General features: G+C 47.7%; 1 protein-coding gene across 4 annotated transcripts in view; it reads right to left on the minus strand.

Moving 5' to 3' along the window:
- cacnb4a (calcium channel, voltage-dependent, beta 4a subunit) overlaps positions 1 to 16,510 on the minus strand; it is a 403,331-nt gene extending 386,821 nt beyond the window's left edge. The window contains exons 1-2 of one of the 4 annotated variants that reach the window (XM_038790022.1): positions 16,254 to 16,508; positions 15,738 to 15,830 (exon numbers count right to left, since the gene is read on the minus strand). In XM_038790022.1, the coding sequence (XP_038645950.1) occupies positions 15,738 to 15,830; positions 16,254 to 16,337 (177 nt within the window). In that variant the 5' untranslated portion in view covers positions 16,338 to 16,508. Of the gene's footprint in view, positions 1 to 15,737; positions 15,831 to 16,253 lie in introns of all 4 variants that reach the window. The other 3 variants (XM_038790026.1, XM_038790023.1, XM_038790027.1) reach the window with 3 other exon arrangements.
- Between the last annotated feature and the right edge of the window lie 847 nt (positions 16,511 to 17,357).

The following is a 17,357-nucleotide window of genomic DNA, read 5'->3' on the forward strand; positions in this document are numbered from 1 at the left end:
AGTCTAAGATGGCCTGTTCCCTAGTTGGTTCCTGCACATATTGGTCAAGAAAACCACCCCATATACACTCCAGGAATTCCTCCTCTACGGCATTGTGGCTAATTTAATTTACCCAATCTATGTGAAGATTAAAATCACCCATGGCAGGTAGAGGGGAGGGGGGAGCCAGGGGGAGTAGGGAGGTTCAGGAATGGCCAAGGACAAAGCCACAAAGTCAAGGCCCTCCACCAGGGGCTCCAGGGCAAAATGGGGGCCGGCATTGGCCAAACCACCCGGTACGGGAAGGCACACCACAGCCCACCCCCAATCCCCCGGGGGAAAATGCCCACACCAACTGGCAACCACAGACCAACAAAACCAGCTACAGGACCGAAAGATCGGCGAGGGCAGGCCGAAGCAAAATAGAACAAGACCGTAAAGAAACACCTAAAGAAGAGATGGGGGGGGGGAAACCAATTGACAGAGGGGAAGGGGGGGAAAGCTATATATATGTAAATAGATGTCAATCACCTCTTGTAAAATATGTTTTCCAATAAAATGTATTAAAATAACAAAAACGGGGGGGGGGGGCAAGGGGAAGGGGAGAGTAAGAAGGTAGGGTTATCAGGGATTAATTCCAATGTTGAGCCATTGTAAATTCTATCTGATCCACAGACTTCTGTTTATTGTGCAGTGTATAAAATTATAAACTTTTTTCTTTACCCGTTCATGGGATGTGGGCGTCGCTGGCTGGGTCAGCATTTATTAACCATCCATGCAGGCACTTAAGAGTCAACCACATTGCTGTGGGTCTGGAGTCACGTGTGGGCCAGACCAGGTGAGGATGACAGATTTCCTTCCCTAATGGATATTAGTGAACCAGATGGGTTTTTACGAACAACGAGAATGGTCACCCTTCAGACTTTTAATTGCAGATTTTTATTGAATTCCAATTTCACCATCTGCCATGGCAGGATTCGAACCCAAGTTCCCAGAGCATGACTCTGGGTCTCTGGATTACTAGTCCAGCGGTAATTCCATTACACCACATCCGCCCCAAACTTCAATAAGAACACTTGCAAAAACAAAATACTGTACACAATACTCCAGATGTGGTCTCACTCTGTACAACTGAAACTTAACCTTTTGTAATCAATCGGCTCAACACCAAGGGGGCAGCATGGTGGCGGGGTTGGTAGCGTTACTGCCTCACACGCCTGGGACCCGGGTAGAATTCCGGCCTCAGGTCACTGTCTGTGTGGAGTTTGCACGTTCTCCCCGTGTCTGCATGGGTTTCCTCCGGGTGCTCCGGTTTCCTCCCACAGTCCAAAGATGTGCAGGTTGGGTGAAATGGCCATGCTAAATTGCTCCTTAGTGTCCGGCATATAGCAGAGGCGTGGCCTCTTTTAGAGGGTCAGTGCAGACTCGATGGGTCAAATGGCCGCCTTCTGCACTGTAGGGATTCTAAAAAACAATAACATTTTATTAGCTTTCCTAATAACTTGTTGTACCTGTTCACTAGCCTTGATTGATTTGTGCACTAGGAGAGCTCTGCAATCTTTCACCAATTAGAAAATAACCTTTTTTATTCTTCCCACCAAAAAGGGACATTTCACATTTGCCAGATTTTTGCCCCTCAGTCCATGTCCCTTTGTAGTCTCCTTACGGCCTCTTCACAATTTACTTTCTCTTTAATCTTTATTGTCACAAGTAGACTTACATTAACATTAACACTGCAATGAAGTCACTGTGAAAATCCCTGAGTCACCACATTCCGGCGCCTGTTCGGGTACACAGAGGGAGAATTCAGAATATTCAATTCACCTAACAAGCACGTCTTTCGGGAATTGTGGGAGGAAACTGGAGCACCCGGAGGAAACCCGCACAGACACAGTGAGAGCATGTAGACTCTGCACAGGCAATGACCCAACCGGGAATCGAACCTGGGACCCTGGCGCTATGAAGTAACAGTGCTAACCACTGCGTGATGAGCCACAGAGATCAGTGCTCGGGCCTCAACCTTTTATAATTTATATAAATGACTTGGATGAAGGTATGGCTTCTAAATCTGCTGACAACACAATTCTCCCTCTGTGTACCCAAATAGGCGCCGTAGTGTGGCGAATAGGAGATGTTTGCAGTAACGTCATTGCAGTGTTAATGTAAACCGACTTGTGACACTAATGAAGATTATTATTACATCATGCCAACCAGAAAAAAAACCATCTATGCCTACTCTCTTTTTTCGGTTAGCTAGGCAATATTCTATCCATGCTAATACATTACCCACTACACCATGTGGTTTTAGGGGCTGGTTTGGCACAGTGAGCTAAACAGCTGGCTTGTAATGCAGAATAAGGCAGCAGCGCGGGTTCAATTCCCGTACCAGCCTCCCAGAACAGGAGCCAGAATGTGGCGACTAGGGGCTTTTCACAATAACTTAATTGAAGCCTACTTGTGACAATAAGTGATTATTATTATTGTCTGCAATAACCTTATCAAATGCCTTCAGGTGATCGAAGTACAGCACATCCACCGGTTCCCCTTTATCGACAGCACATGTGACTCATTCAAAGATCTCAAATATATTGTTTAAACATGATTTCCCTTCCACAAAACTATGTTGACACTACCTGATTGCCTTGACTTTTCTAAGTGCCCTGCTATAACATCTTTAATAATGGTTTTTAGGATTGCCCTATGACAGATGTTGGGCTAACTGGCCTGTAGTTTCCTGCTTTCCTGCTTTTTTAATAAAGGAGTTACATTTGCTATCTTCCAATCTAATGGAACCTTTCCCGAGTCTAAGGAATTTTGGAAAATAAAAAACCAATACATCAACAATCTCATTGGCCACCATTTTCAAGACCTTGGGGTGAAGTCCATCTGGATCCGACAATTTGTCAGCCTCCAAACCAACAATTTACTCAATACCACTTGGTTCAAGATCAATTAATGAAGACAACAAATGTTGACCTTGTCAGCAATACTCACATCCCATAAAAGAATCAAATTCACTGGCCCACCAAGACCCCAGCATGGCAGCCAGGAAACACATGCATATTACCAATCAGAAAACACCTGAAGGCATTTGATAAGGTGCCACACCAAAGGTTATTGTGGATAAGAAAACTAATCAGGATCAGGAGAACAGGTCCCGCCGCCAGAACCTACAGATTGTCGGGAGACCTTAGGGCATAGAGGGCAGAACCCGGACGGAGCATGTCGTATAGCTGGCCAGTGGGGAATGTTTCCCCAAACCCCCAGAAGTAGACTGGGGGTACAGTTCGCTCCGGCAAAGGCTCAAAGCAGGAGAATCACCGCGGGGGATCATAGTAAAACTCCATAAATTCCAGGATAAAGAGCGGATCCTGAACTGGGTGAGAAACACGCAGTCCTGTAGATGGGAGGGACGTACGATCCGCATCTATCAGGACATGGGGGCCAACCTTTTTTTTTATAAATGTTTTTTATTGAGTTTTCATGTTTTATATTGAACAAATTACAAATTATTAGAGAGAGAAAAAAAAACACGCAAAAATTAACATATATATTTACAGGTAAGCATCTTCGTAATAACAACTGTGGCCGCCCCCCCTTAAGCCGGCATACATATTTTACATTCCCCAATATGGCCGAGGCACATGTTTATAGGCATTTATTTACAGTTTGGTTTTGGGCCTTAGCTAGCCATCAAACCCCCATAACGAACCCGTAGCCCCCCCCCCCCCCCGGCTACCTTCCCCCGATTCCCGTCCATTTTCCCCTGATTCTTGGCCACCTGACTATTCTTCCGCTTGTTCATTGGCCACAAACAGGTCCCGGAACAATTGCATGAATGGCTCCCACGTTCTGTGGAAGCCGTCGTCCGACCCTCGGATGGCGAATTTGATTTTCTCCTTTTGGAGAGATTCCGAGAGGTCGGACAGCCAGTCTGCAGCTCTGGGCGGTGCTGCTGACCGCCAGCCAAACAGGATTCTACGGCGGGCGATCAGGGAGGCAAAGGCAAGGGCGTCCGCCCTCCTCCCCAGGAATAGATCTGGCTGGTCTGAAACCCCGAAGACCGCCACTATCGGGCATGGCTCCACCCTCACCCCCACCACTTTGGACATAGCCTCGAAGAAGGCTGTCCAGTACTCCACAAGTCTGGGGCAAGACCAGAACATGTGGGCGTGGTTGGCCGGGCCTCTTTGGCACCGTTCCCACCTGTCCTCCACCTCCGGGAAGAACCTGCTCATACGTTTCTTGTTAAGTGGGCTCTATGTACCACGTTTAGTTGCGTCAGGCTGAGCCTTGCGCACGTGGAGGTGGAGTTGACCCTATGCAGTGCTTCGCTCCAGAGTCCCCACCCTATCTCAGTCCCCAGATCGTCCTCCCACTTCCTTCTTGTTGCGTCCAGTACGGTGTCGTCCCTTTCTACCAGTCGGTCATACAAGTCGCTACAGTTCCCTTTCTCTAGGATACTTGCGTCCAGTAGGTCTTCCAGTAGTGTCTGTCGTGGCGGTTGTGGGTACGTCCTGGTCTCCTTTCGTAGGAAGTTTTTGAGCTGCAGATACTGTAGCTCGTTCCCCCTGGCTAACTGAAATTTCTCTGTCAGTTCGTCCAGTGTTGCGATCCTGTCGTCCGTGTATAGGTCCCTGACTGTCAGTGTCTCTCCGTCCTACCCCCACCTTTTGAAGGTGGCGTCAGTCAGTGCTGGTGTGAACCTATGGTTGTTGCAGATGGGAGCCTTGTCCGACATTTTGGTCAGGCCAAATTGCTGCCGCAGTTGGTTCCAGGATTTGAGGGTGGCTGTCACCACTGGGCTGCTGGAGTGTTTTTTGGGTGGGGATGGGAGTGCTGCCGTGGCGAGGGCCGGAGGGAGGTCCCCATGCAGGAGGCCTCCTCCGCACGCACCCACTCGGCTCCTGGATCGGGGACCTGAGCGGAGGCACCGAAGGAGACGACAACCCCAACCACAACCTCTCCCTCCTCACCCAGGGATGGGTGGAAGCTTCTTTAGAAAGGAACTGACCGCCATGATGGAAACGATTAAAACAGAGTTCCAGGTTGCAGAGTTCCAGGTGGTGACGGAAGCTATGGCCTCCCTCCAGCACACGATAGAGGGCTTGGGGAAGAAAGTGGAGGCCCAGGAGAGAATGATCCTGGACCTCAATAAGGTTTTGTCAGACCAGAGCGACAGAATCATAGGTCTAGAGGCAGAGGTGAAAAGGTTTGTGGCGGCCCAAGGAAACATGAAGGGGAAGGTCGAGGACCAAGAGAACAGGTCTCAACGGCAAAATATCCAGATTGTGGGTCTGCCGGAGGGCATTGAGGGCAGGTACCCAAGGGGCCATATCGTCCAAATGCTGGGATATTTAGTCGGGAGAGGCAGCTTCCCCAACCGCCCAGAACAGGACAGGGCTCACAGGTCGCTCCGGCCGAAGCCCAAACCAGGGAAGCAGCCGAGAGCAATTATCGCTAAGCTGCACCGGTACCAGGACCGGGAAAAGATCCTGAGGAGGGCCCAGCAGACAAAGTCAAGCACATGGGACGGACATAGAATCCGGGTCGACCAGGACATTGGGGCGGCCCTTGCTAACAAGAGGGCCGAATTCAATCAGCGAAATTGGTGCTCTACAAAAGTGGGGTGTGATTTGGCATGCTGTTCCCGGCCAGACTCTGGGTTACATACCAGGGATAAGAACACACCTTTAACACCCTGGCAGAGGCCAACAAATTTGTAAGAGCCAACGACTTGGACGGAGAACAGGCTCGGCAGCAGTGAAGAGGCGCTGGAGAAGGACGGCAATGGGAGAGAAAAGCAGAGACCAGAGACTATTTTATAGACAATGTGTTTGCGTGGGACTGTTCTGCCTCGTTTCAAACTAAAGGTCAGACTACAGACAGGAGAGCACGGTGATAGGGAAAGCAGGTGAAGGGGCGATGAAGGGAATGTAGGCAGGCAGTCAACTCGGACACAAGGCTGAAGCAGCCCGGGAAGGGGAGCCACCGTACTAGCAGGGAGCGATAGCACGGGAAGACAGGCAGTAAGGGGCGCAGCGGCGCACCTCTCAGGGGAGAGCGAGTATCTGACCAAGGGGGGGTGGGCACTGTGAAAGGGAGGGGGAATAGCGGGGTGGGGGGAGGCGGAAGAGGGGAGAGTGGACACAGGACAGCTGATGGACAGAGGGCGGGAGAAGGGTTGCAGCAAAATACGCGTTGGTTTTGGCAGGCAAGGAGCAGGCTGAGTAACCAAGATGACGCTGCAAGCAGCCACTTTAGATGATCCCTAAACAAAGGGGGCCCCATAGTGCAGGGGCACACCCACATGGCATACCACAGTTGACGGCCATGTTGGGTGACCCCTGGACAAAGGGAAACCCTGGAGTGCAGGGGCCTGCCCACATGGTGAGAGTGGCAACTGTGGCCATTTTGGACAGCCCCCTAAAAAAGGTGTCAAGGGAGTGTCCCTTTAAGAAAGGTTTTTGTTTTATCACATGGCTTCAGTGCTGTCATTGTGTGGGTGGAGATGAGCTGCGGCCGAGAGTTTTGTTTTACTTTCGCGTTCAGTTTTTGGCTGCTGTGGACTCAGACAGAGAAAAGCGTTTTGGGCCATCTCTCTAATTTCACTTTAAAGAGATGTTCCAGAAAAAAAAAACATTGATTATAGCAACTTGTTTTGGTAACTTAAAAAATATAGTTTTGCGTTCCGAAAGGGTTTAAAGCTGCTGGTGAGAGGGGGGTCAGAATCTCGGGGAAAGCCAATCTTATTCAAGTGAGAATGCAGAGTGCTGGGTCACGTCCTTGAAAAGAGGTTTTTGGTTTATGGGATTGTGTTTTGAATTGGAACAGTTAAGGGGGAATTCATTAAGTGTTATACATAGATTACTGTGGCTGTGGGGTGTCTTTATGTTTGTAATTGATAAAAACTCTTTCTATCTGTGTATAAATAACTCAATTAAGGGGCTGGTTTAGCTCACCAGGCTAAATCGCTGGCTTTTAAAGCAGACTAAGCAGGCCAGCAGCATGGTTCGATTCCCGTACCAGCCTCCCTGGACAGGCGCCGGAATGTGGCGACTAGGGGCTTTTCACAGTAACTTCATTGAAGCCTACTCGTGACAATAAGCGATTTTCATTTTCATTTTTTTCATTTTCTTAGAATAAAGCTTATTTTGATTAAAGTGTCTAGAAAGACTGTTGAATCACACCTGATGGGAAGGCTCGTGTGCTCATCCGAGCCAAATATAACATAAAGGTTGTAGGTCGAGTGGACTTCATAATATACTTTGGAGTTTCTAAACATTGTCCCATAACAAAGGGAAACCCGGAGTACAGGAGCACGTCCACCAGGTAAGTATGGGTGATCCCGCAGGAATGGGGGGACAGAAACCCCCCATCAGGATAGTCACCTGGAATGTAAGGGGACTTAACGGCCCAGTGAAAAGATCCAGAGTCTTCGCCCACCTGAAGGCGGACATAATCTAGCTACAGGAGTCACACCTAAGGGAGAAGGACAGATTACTGGTAAGGAAGGGCTCGGTGGGACAGACATACCATTCATGCTATGGGACGAGGGCTCAGGGAGTAACCACGTTAATCAGTAAGAGGACGGGATTTACAGGCCAGACCAGTTACGGACTCGGGGACGGTACGTCATGGTCATGGTCAGCGGTGTCCTAAGTCGGACACTGAATTTATAAAAAAGACCATGGCAGAAATCCCCGACATTGACACACGTCGACTGATTATGGGGGGGCAACTTCAACTGTGTACAGGGCTCACTGACCCACCGATCAATGCTCAAGATGGAGAAACAAACAGGCATGGCTAAGGAACTGGGAACATTTATAGAACAGATGGGAGCTGTGGACACATGTAGGTTCCAACATCCGGGGAAGAAAGGAATTCTCGTTCTTTTCACAAGTCCACAAGCTGTATACCCGGATCGACTTCTTTGCAGTGGGGAAATCAGTGCTTCCAGGAATTGTAGGAGCGGAATGCTCCATGATAGTAATCGCCGACCACGCTCCACACTATGTGGATGTGAGGTTGGAGACGGGATGTAGCCAGCGCCCCACATGGAGTCTGAACACGGACCTCCTGGCCGACAAGATTTTCTGCCAGAGCACATCACAGGCCATAGGCAACTACGTAAGTAACCACCAAAACGTGGAGGAATGAAGGTTGTGATCAGAGGGGAAATTATAGCCTACAATTCCCAAGCCGGAAATTGAACCTTGGACCCTGGTGCTGCGAAGCAGCAGTGCTAACCACTGTGCTACCGTGTCGCACAGAAAAGAGCTGGATAGGACAGACCTAACAAGTGTGGTACAGTACAAGAGCACGATGGTGGTCGTACTGTTCAGTACGAGGACGACCTTTACTGCGACAAACACGGTGACGGACCAGGGGGGTGGGACGGTAATGTAATAGTGTCCTGGAAGGGGCACCAGTGGTGCTTGTGAATATATATATGGCCTCAATTGGGATGATGCAGATTTCATCAAAAAGACCTTGGCAGAAATCCTCCCCTATACTCCCACTGTCTCATTATGGGGGGGGGGGGACTTTAACTGTGTACAGGACCCGACGACAGACAAATCCAGCCCGATCATGGAAACAATCGGTTATGGCAAGGGAATTAAATGTAACATTTTGCGTCAGTCTCTTCCCTGCCTCTCTTAATCTGATCTTTCTTTCCCTCCCTCTATTTCACTTTCCATACACGATTTAAATCTTAATTTATGCTCATTTGTTACTTCCTTGTTTAGCCTCTGTGGGACAAAAATTCATCTCAGATGGTGGCACAAAATGGGCAGTATCCGATCTGCCACGTTTTATGCGCAAAGCCTGAAATTCGGTTTGATTATAGGAATCAAATAATGGATGCTGTACATGAAAAATGGCCAATCTGAGGCCACCCATTTTACATCCCTGTAGAGCTCAGTGAGAATACTGTTTTGGCACCCTGGGCAAGTACGCAGCCAATTCCAGCCCCATGTGCTCTGGAGTCACAACACAAGTGAATTAACCAATAATTCTTATCAAAATACAGGAAATCTTTGAACTTTGGCTGTCCGATAACTACAGTATCCAGATTTGTAAGTTTAAACAATAATATTGTTTATTTATAACGAGAACAAATATGAAATATGCAATAAATACAGCTAATCAATGATGAGCTACTACCTGACTCCGCCTTTAACTGCTCTGCCCTCTATCCACGCACACAAGGCAGACAAACACAGAGGGGTGGAAAGGGGTAAAAATAATCAGGGCTAAGGTCAAAAGATAAGAGTCCTTGCTTCAGGTGATGGGTTCCTTGTGCATTTTGTTCTCAGTATGTGTGGAGTAAAGTCTCAGGTCTGCAGCTTGTAATGATCTTCTTTTCAGTTCAGCAGTGGATCATACTCATAGCTTTTGCAGATGCCTCTGGCTTCAGATAAGCCTTTTCTACAGTGGGAGTTATCAGATTCTGTATTCTACTGCACATCGGCCTTTTCTGCAGAGTTATCAGATCCTCACAGTGGCCATTTGGTGAGAATTAGCTGGATATTTCTGGAGTGAACTGGTTGAGACTTATCCGTCCAGCCTGCAGGATCAAAAGTGGAACAAGCCTTGTGACTCTGAAAAACAGCTCAGTGGGATCAGAACCAATCACCACCTGTTACCAGGCAGAATACAGACTTTGGCCAATTCACTGGCCACCGGCCAAATCAGTCAAACCGAGACATCCCTGTTGTCAGCCAATCTGCAGTCAACAGTCTAAAGCGACACACAGTCTTTTCTGGATTCTTCTGTTTGAATTTAAGACACAATGCACTTTCCTTAAAAATACATGTCCATTAATCATCCATGAATCAAAAACGTAACGGTGAAAATAAAAGAAAAGGGAAATAAGGGAATAAACATGGAGCAAACTGGGAGGCCCTTAGAATACTTTAATTGATCAATGGAGAGCTTGCCCTGCGCAAACATTCTGCAGGTCCCCTGCAGAGGGCGCCATGCTAGATGAGACATCTGATGATATCAAATCTCACCCAAAGAGTGTGTGAAAGCTCCACGGGCAACTTCCAGTGTAGTGAACAGTGAATAGGCTTCCTTTGCTACTAATCGCAAAATCTAGGCCTACATTTTTTTTTAATCAATATTGCAACTTTTGCTCCACCAATTAAAACAATCATGGCTGATCTTGGGCTTCAATAACATTTTTCCACAAATCTCCATATCCTTTAATTCCCTGAGAGACCAAGAATATGTCTATCCCAGCCTTAAGTATAATCAACGATGGAGCATCCACAACCCTCAGGGGTAAAGAATTCCAACGGCTCTTTGAGCAAAGTCATTTTTCCTCACTTCAGTCCTAAATAATTGTCCTCTTCTCCTGAGGCTATTTCGCTGCGTTTTGCACTGCCTAACCAGCAGACACAATCTCTCAGCGTCTACTCTATCAAGCCGCTTCAGAATTTTGTAGGTTTCAATGAGATTCTTTTGGGCCCAATTTGCTCAGCCTCTCATCATAGGACAGCTCCCTCATCCCAAGGACCAATTTAGTGAAACTTCGCTGTACCACCTCAAATCCTTTTTCCTTCAATCCTTCTTTCTTAAGTGTGGAGCAAAACTGCAAATAATACTCCAGATGTGGTCTCGCCAAAAACCTGGACAGTTGTAACAGGACCTCTTTATTCATGTATTCCAATCGCCTTGCAATAAAGTCCAACACACCGTTAGCCTCTTATGTCTACTCATTTAAAGATGATAGTTATCATTTTGCTTTTCCCTTCTACACACAAAATCTTTTTTCATGTTCCCCACCTCCTTAGTTGCTTCATAGTTCAATTTTAGAGTGCAAAGAAATAACTGAAGACTTACATTCTAATGCTCAGACTCTGCCGCTCCATATTCTCCAAGCGTCAGCCATGGTTGGTGATGCTCTCACTTCCGAGACTGAAGGTTGTAGGTTCAAGACCCACTCCAGGACCTGGATACAAAACCTAAGGCTGACACTCCAGTGTTATACTGAAGGAGTGCTGCACTATCAAAGGTGCTGGGTGGGATTCTCCGTCCATCCAGCCCCGTTTTCCGGCATGACGTGCCCCCGCCGACAGCGGGATTCTCCGCTCCCGCTGCCGGCTAGTGGGATTTCCAATTGTGGCATCCCCATGCCGTCGGGAAACCTGCGGTCGTGGCTGCGCTGCCGGCGAAGAGGAAGATCCCACAGGCTGTCTTTCAAATAAATTGTTAAACCATGCCAAATATAATAAGAGGTCTTGCTCTCCCGCGTGGACATAAAAGATAAAGCAGTACTGAAAAGTTATCCCTGGTGCCGAGGACAAGATACATTTCTCAATTAACAACACCAACAACAGATTATCACATTGGAGTTTCTCAAAGCTTGCTACGCGCAAATTGGCTGCTGTGTTTCCTACACAGTAACAGGGATATGTGTCAAGAGTATTTTGTTCACTGCACACATCTTTTGGGTTGTGGGGCGAAACCCTCGCAAACACGGGGAGAATGTGCAAACTCCACACAGACAGTGACCCAGAGCCGGGATCGAACCTGGGATCTCGGCGCCGTGAGGCAGCAGTGCTAACCACTGCATCACCGTGCTGCCATAGGCCAGCATTTATTGCCCATTCCTAATTGCCCTTGAGAAGGTGTTCCAGGATTTTGACCAATCGATAGTGAAGGAACAATTATATAGTTTCAAGTCAGGATGGTGTGTGGCTTGGAGAGGAACATGCAAGTGGTAGTGTTCCCTTTTTTTAAAGTTAATTTTTACAGGACGTGGGCTTCTCTCTCCAGGCCAGCCGTTGTTTCCCATCCCTAATTGCCCTTGAGAAGGTGGTGGTGAGCTCTTGAACCGCGGCAGTCCATGTGATGTAGGTACATCCACAGTGCTGTTAGGGAGGGAGTTCCAGGATTTTGACTCTGCGACAGTGAAGGAACGACAATATATTTCCAAGTCAGGATGGTGAGTGACTTGGAGGGGAACCTCCAGGTGGTAGTGTTCCTATGTATCTGCTACCCTTGGCCTTCTAGATGATAGTGGTCGTGGATTTGGAGGTGCTGCCTAAGGAGCCTTGGTGAGTTCCTGCAGTGCATCTTGTAGATGGTACAAACAGCTATTACCGTGTGTCAGGAGTGGAGGGAGTGAATGTTTGTGTCAGGGGTGCCAATCAAGCGGACTGCTTTGTCCTGGATGGTGTTGAGCTTCTTGAGTGTTGTTGGAGCTGCACTCATCCAGGCAAGTGGGGAGTATTCCATTACACTCCTGACTTGTGCCTTGTAGGTGATGGACAGGCTTTGGTGAGTCCAGAAGTGAGTTACTTATCATAGGATTCCTAGCCTTTTATCTACTCCTGTAACCATAGTATTTATACGGCTGCTCCATTCAGTTTCTGGTCAATAGTAACCCCCAGAATGTTGATAGTGGAGGATTCAGTGATGGTAATACCATTGAATGTCAAGATGCCATTGCCTGGCACTTGTGTGGCGTGAATGTTACTTGCCATTTGTCAGCCCAAGCCTGGATATTGTCCAGGTCTTGCTGTATTTACATGTGGACTGCTTCAGTGTCTAAGGAATTGCGAATGATGCTGAACATTGCGCAACCATCAGCAAACATCCCCGCATCTGGCCTTACATTGGAAGGAAGGTCAATGATGAGACAGCAGTAGATGTTTGGGTCCAGGACATGCATCTGCTGCTCTTGTCCTTTCAGGTGGTAGAGGTCGCCGGTTTGGAAACTGCTGTTGAAACCTTGGTGTTCCAGTGCATCTTGTAGATGGTACACACTGCTGCCATTGTGAACTGGTGGTGAAGGGTGTGACTGTTTGAGGTGGTGGATGAGGTGCCAATCAAGTGGGTTTCGCTGTCCTGGATGATGCTGAGCTTCTTGAGTGTTTTTGGAGCTGCACTCATCCAGGCAAGTGGAGAATATTTAATCACGCTGCTGACTTGGACCTTTAGATGGTGGACAGGCTTTGGGAAATCATAGAATCATAGAATCCCTACAGTGCAGAAGGAGGCCATTCAGCCCATCGAGTCTTTACAGGCTCTCCATAAGAGCACTCACACCTAGACCCAATGCCTGATTCTATCCCTGTAACCCCACGACCTTTGGACGCTAAGCGGAAATTTAACATGGTCAATCCACCTAACCTGCACATCTTTGGACTGTGGGAGGAAACCTGAGCACCTGGAGGAAATCCACGCTGACACGGGGAAAATGTGCAAACTCCACACAAGACAGACGATTCAAGAGGTGAGTTACTCACTGCAGAGTTCCCAGCCTCTGACCTGCTCTTGTAGCCACAGTATTTATATGGCCAGTACAGTTCAGTTTCTGGTCAATGATAACCACCAGGGTGTTGATAGTGGGGGATTTAATAATGTTATTGAATGTCAAGGGCAATGGTTAGATTCTCTCTTGTTGAAGACGGTTATTGGTTGGCACTTGTGTGGTGTGAGTTATTTTGTTAGAGAGCAGATGCTGCTTTCACGTTGTCACATACAGCACATTATAATAATATTGTGATGAGGTGGATATCCGTTCTATGTGGTTGACCATCTGCCTTTGGAAGGTTTTGAAGAAGTTTCAGCTGGGGCCGGCATGGTGGCATTGCTACCTCACAGGGACTCGGGTTCAATTCCGACCTTGGATGACTGTCTGGAGTTTGCACGTTCTCCCGTGTCTGCATGTGTTTTCTGCGGGTGCTCCAGTTTCCTCCCACAGTCCAAAGATTAGATTAGGTGCATTGGCCATGCTAAATTACCCCTTAGTGTGTCCAACGGTTAGGTGGGGATAGGGCAGGGGAGTGGTGCTAGGTAGGGTGCTCTTTCAGAGGTACGGTGCAGTCTCAGATGGGCTAAATGGCCTCCTTCAGCACTGTAGTGATTCTATGATTCTAAATGACAAGAGGGCTAAAACTGAATTGGTGAAACCATCAATGGAAAAGTGACAATAGAGTAAAAGCTGCATGAACGAAGGGCAGACATATAGATACAAAGCACCCGCTCATTCATACCATTGGGTTGACTTCTCATACAGAATAAAACAGTTTTTAAATTTATCCATGTAAAGTATATATACTGTGTATCAATTTGCCTCAGTCTGGAAAACTCAGACTAGAACAGTCTGGAACAATCACTGGGTCAGAAGGTTGTGATTTCAAGTCATGGTCCAGGTCCTGACTGTTAATCCAGGTTAAAGGTGGAGAATGCTGCCTTGCCAGAGCTCCTACCGTTTCAATGTAATGTTAAACCAAGCCTCTCAGACATGAAAAAAAGAGCAAGAAACCCTCCCCATGTGCTACCCAACATTGCTTCCTCAGCCAAACCGCCACAAATAACAGGTCATTCACCTCATTGCTATTTGTGGAGCATTGTTCTGTGCAAAATGGTGACTGCCTCTCACCTATGTAACAGTGGCTGCGGTACATTTTCTGTCAGACCTCCAAGGTATCTCTGAGAGATCTGATACGATGCTATATAGGTTCACGTTCATTAAAATAAACGAAGATAATCATTTTCAGCAATTATTACAGGAGAAGATTTGCACTTGCACACGATATAGCAAAACTGTAAACATATTTCCGAAGACATTTTCCTGTGGAGAGGTTCTAAGTTGTGCGTGCATAGGTTTAGGTAAATTTCACACCATAAATTTTTCTAGTTTGTAATCCACTTCCGTTTTATGCTCAGCACTGAAGTGTAATTTTCCCTACCTGGCCAGCAGCAAGGAATCACAATGGAAGAGATAACAAATCGAACAGGGGACAAGTGGAAAATTTACATTGCACATATGATCGATTTTAATAGAGACACATTCTTATCCTGGAACATTACAGTCACAGTGTGTTGCTTTTGTAGAATCTCATTTTGGAGTGTTCCTTTCCGGTACAATTTTTGTACTCATTTCAAAAGCAATCCACCCTCTTCAAATATCATCCACTCTCCCAGTTCTGTACCTTCTGTGTTTGGTAATGATATCCAACCAATCAGGTGGAGCAGAGCCTAAAAACAAATCACCACAGCCCCTTTGTGTTCCCCACAACCACCGCCTCATCCCGCCACCAGCCCCCCACCCCCACCCCCGCCCAAACCACAACCTTTGGGAGTTATAAAATTTATTCTAGCAAGGCAAGGAAGTCACATTCCAAAACCCAATAATCATAATGCTATTAGCGATGACACTAATGGATTATGCTAATTAGACCCAATTTATATTATAATAGCTTTTTCAGATTTAAATAAAAAGCTGTAATGGGAAAAATATAACGTGCTGGAAAGTTAATATATCTCCCTATCAAAAAATACATAAATTGTGCCGTATGCAAATTGAGGCAAAATAGGCTACCAAACCCCACGCACAATGAATCATAGAATCCCAACAGTGCAGAAGGAGACCATTCAGCCCATCGAGTCAGCAGCAACTCTCCAAAAGAGCATCCTACTCAAGCCCACACCTCTGCAACCCCGCACATTGATCATGGCCAATCCACCGAACCCGCACACCTTTGGACTGTGGGAGGAAACTGGAGCACCATGCAGACACGGGGAGAAGGTGCAAACTCCACACAGACAGTCACCCAAGGGACTGGAATTGAACCCGGGTCCCTGGCGCTGTGAGGCGGCAGTGCTAACCCCTGTGCCACCATGCCACCCTCGTCATTGTTAATCAATGGGACCAAAAGTTTAGGAATCGCTGTAATGAATCTGCCAATTGATGAAATCCACATTGGCAGGGTGTGTGGAAAAAAAAGCCCTACCTGTCGGAGAATGAAACTGGTCGAAGTTGTGTCGGAGGATGTGCTGCCATCAGAACGTTTCAACCTGCTCCTCCTCCTGTTCACCCGGCTCAGCTTCCCGAATATTGAGGGAGGGAGAGAGGGAGGAATGAACAGGGGTCTCGGTTAGAATTTCTTGACAAAACCTCGCAACATGTCACAAAATTGCTGCAGACAAGAGGGGCTGGGTTTCTAATGAATGGGGGGAGGAGGAGTGGAAAAAGGGATGGGGAAGAATGGCAAAGTTTAAATGGCAAAACTTTTGTTTTCAATTTTTGCAGCGAGTGTGGAAATCGGTGGCCCTTTAACCACAAGTCAAGTGGGGCAAAATGTGAATGTGACTTTCTGTCAACATTTCAACATTGCTCCAACCGGTTAAAAAATCTTCTTTAATCCCTGACAATGGAATATGAATGACAAATTGGTGTTCATGAGAATAAAGACAACATCCCCCCCCCCCCCCCCAAGTCAGTGATCAGCTCTGAAGTATCCACTTACCTGGAAGATGGGCGGCTGTAATCCATCGCCTGGTATTTCTTTGGTAAATAAAGGTCCAACTCCGGACATTTTAACATATATCATTAGCTCTGGAGCTGGCGAGGGGAGAGGGGGCTGGAGCGGCTCTCAGTTCCACCTGAGAGGGGACGAGCCATTGACTGGCTGACGGCTCGCCCCCCCTCGGCATGTCCACAGGGGGGGGTGGAGGGGCATCGGAACCCTCAAAGCGGCCAGTTCCCACCCCCCGCCCCGTCCTCTGCTGGATCCTTCCCCACTCCCCCCTACCGAGCAGACCGTGTGTCGACTCCAGCAGCGGCAGTCACCTCCATCCAGCCCCCCCTCTGCCAGTGAGAGAGGAGGGAGGGGGGGAGCTGGCTGGCTGCTTCCAGCCCACAGTCACACACACACACACAAAACGTGGGAGAGAGAAATCTATCTGCTCGGAATGGAGGAGGGGGGTGGGGGGGGGGGGGGGGGTTGGTCAATAAATGCACAGAAAGTGGGTTGTGACAAATGACCTTCTGCAACCGGCCTCATCTGTGAGGAGATGTGCCTGGTGTCTCAATGCAGTTTGCAGAATCAGGGCTGTTCACCTTCAAAGACCCCAAAGGAGAGCCAATTGCAATCCTTTGATTTTTGCTTTTATTTTGCTGCTTTCTTATTGAAAAGGCATCTGTCTGCCTGTGGTGCCAATCTCAATAACTGCAGCAAACGCACCGTTTCTGTTTAGGGTGGGGGGGGTTGTGCTTGCATTATTGTTTGAATCTCTAGCTGTCACAAGTGGAATGATGCCCTGATGGTTTGACACGTACAGCACAGTGTCTGCAATTAGAGCAGAAGCCGAGGAGCTCTTGCATTCAAGTATGTAGAGGAAGTCTGTTAAAAAAAAGTAGCAACCAGTCCTTTAACTTCACCCCCCGCCCCCCACCACACACACACACACACACACGGGTGACTGGTACAGGTGGGACAAGAGTAAATACTTTATGGTGACCACATTGCCAATATTTTACCATCCAAATGGAATCAGCGACAATTTACAGCACAGGAAGAGGCCGCTTGGCCCATCGTGTCAGTGCCAGCCCAAAAGCGAACCACCCAGCC

The sequence above is a fragment of the Scyliorhinus canicula genome, chromosome 2, assembly GCF_902713615.1.
Source record: "Scyliorhinus canicula chromosome 2, sScyCan1.1, whole genome shotgun sequence".
Taxonomy (NCBI): Eukaryota; Metazoa; Chordata; class Chondrichthyes; order Carcharhiniformes; family Scyliorhinidae; genus Scyliorhinus; species Scyliorhinus canicula.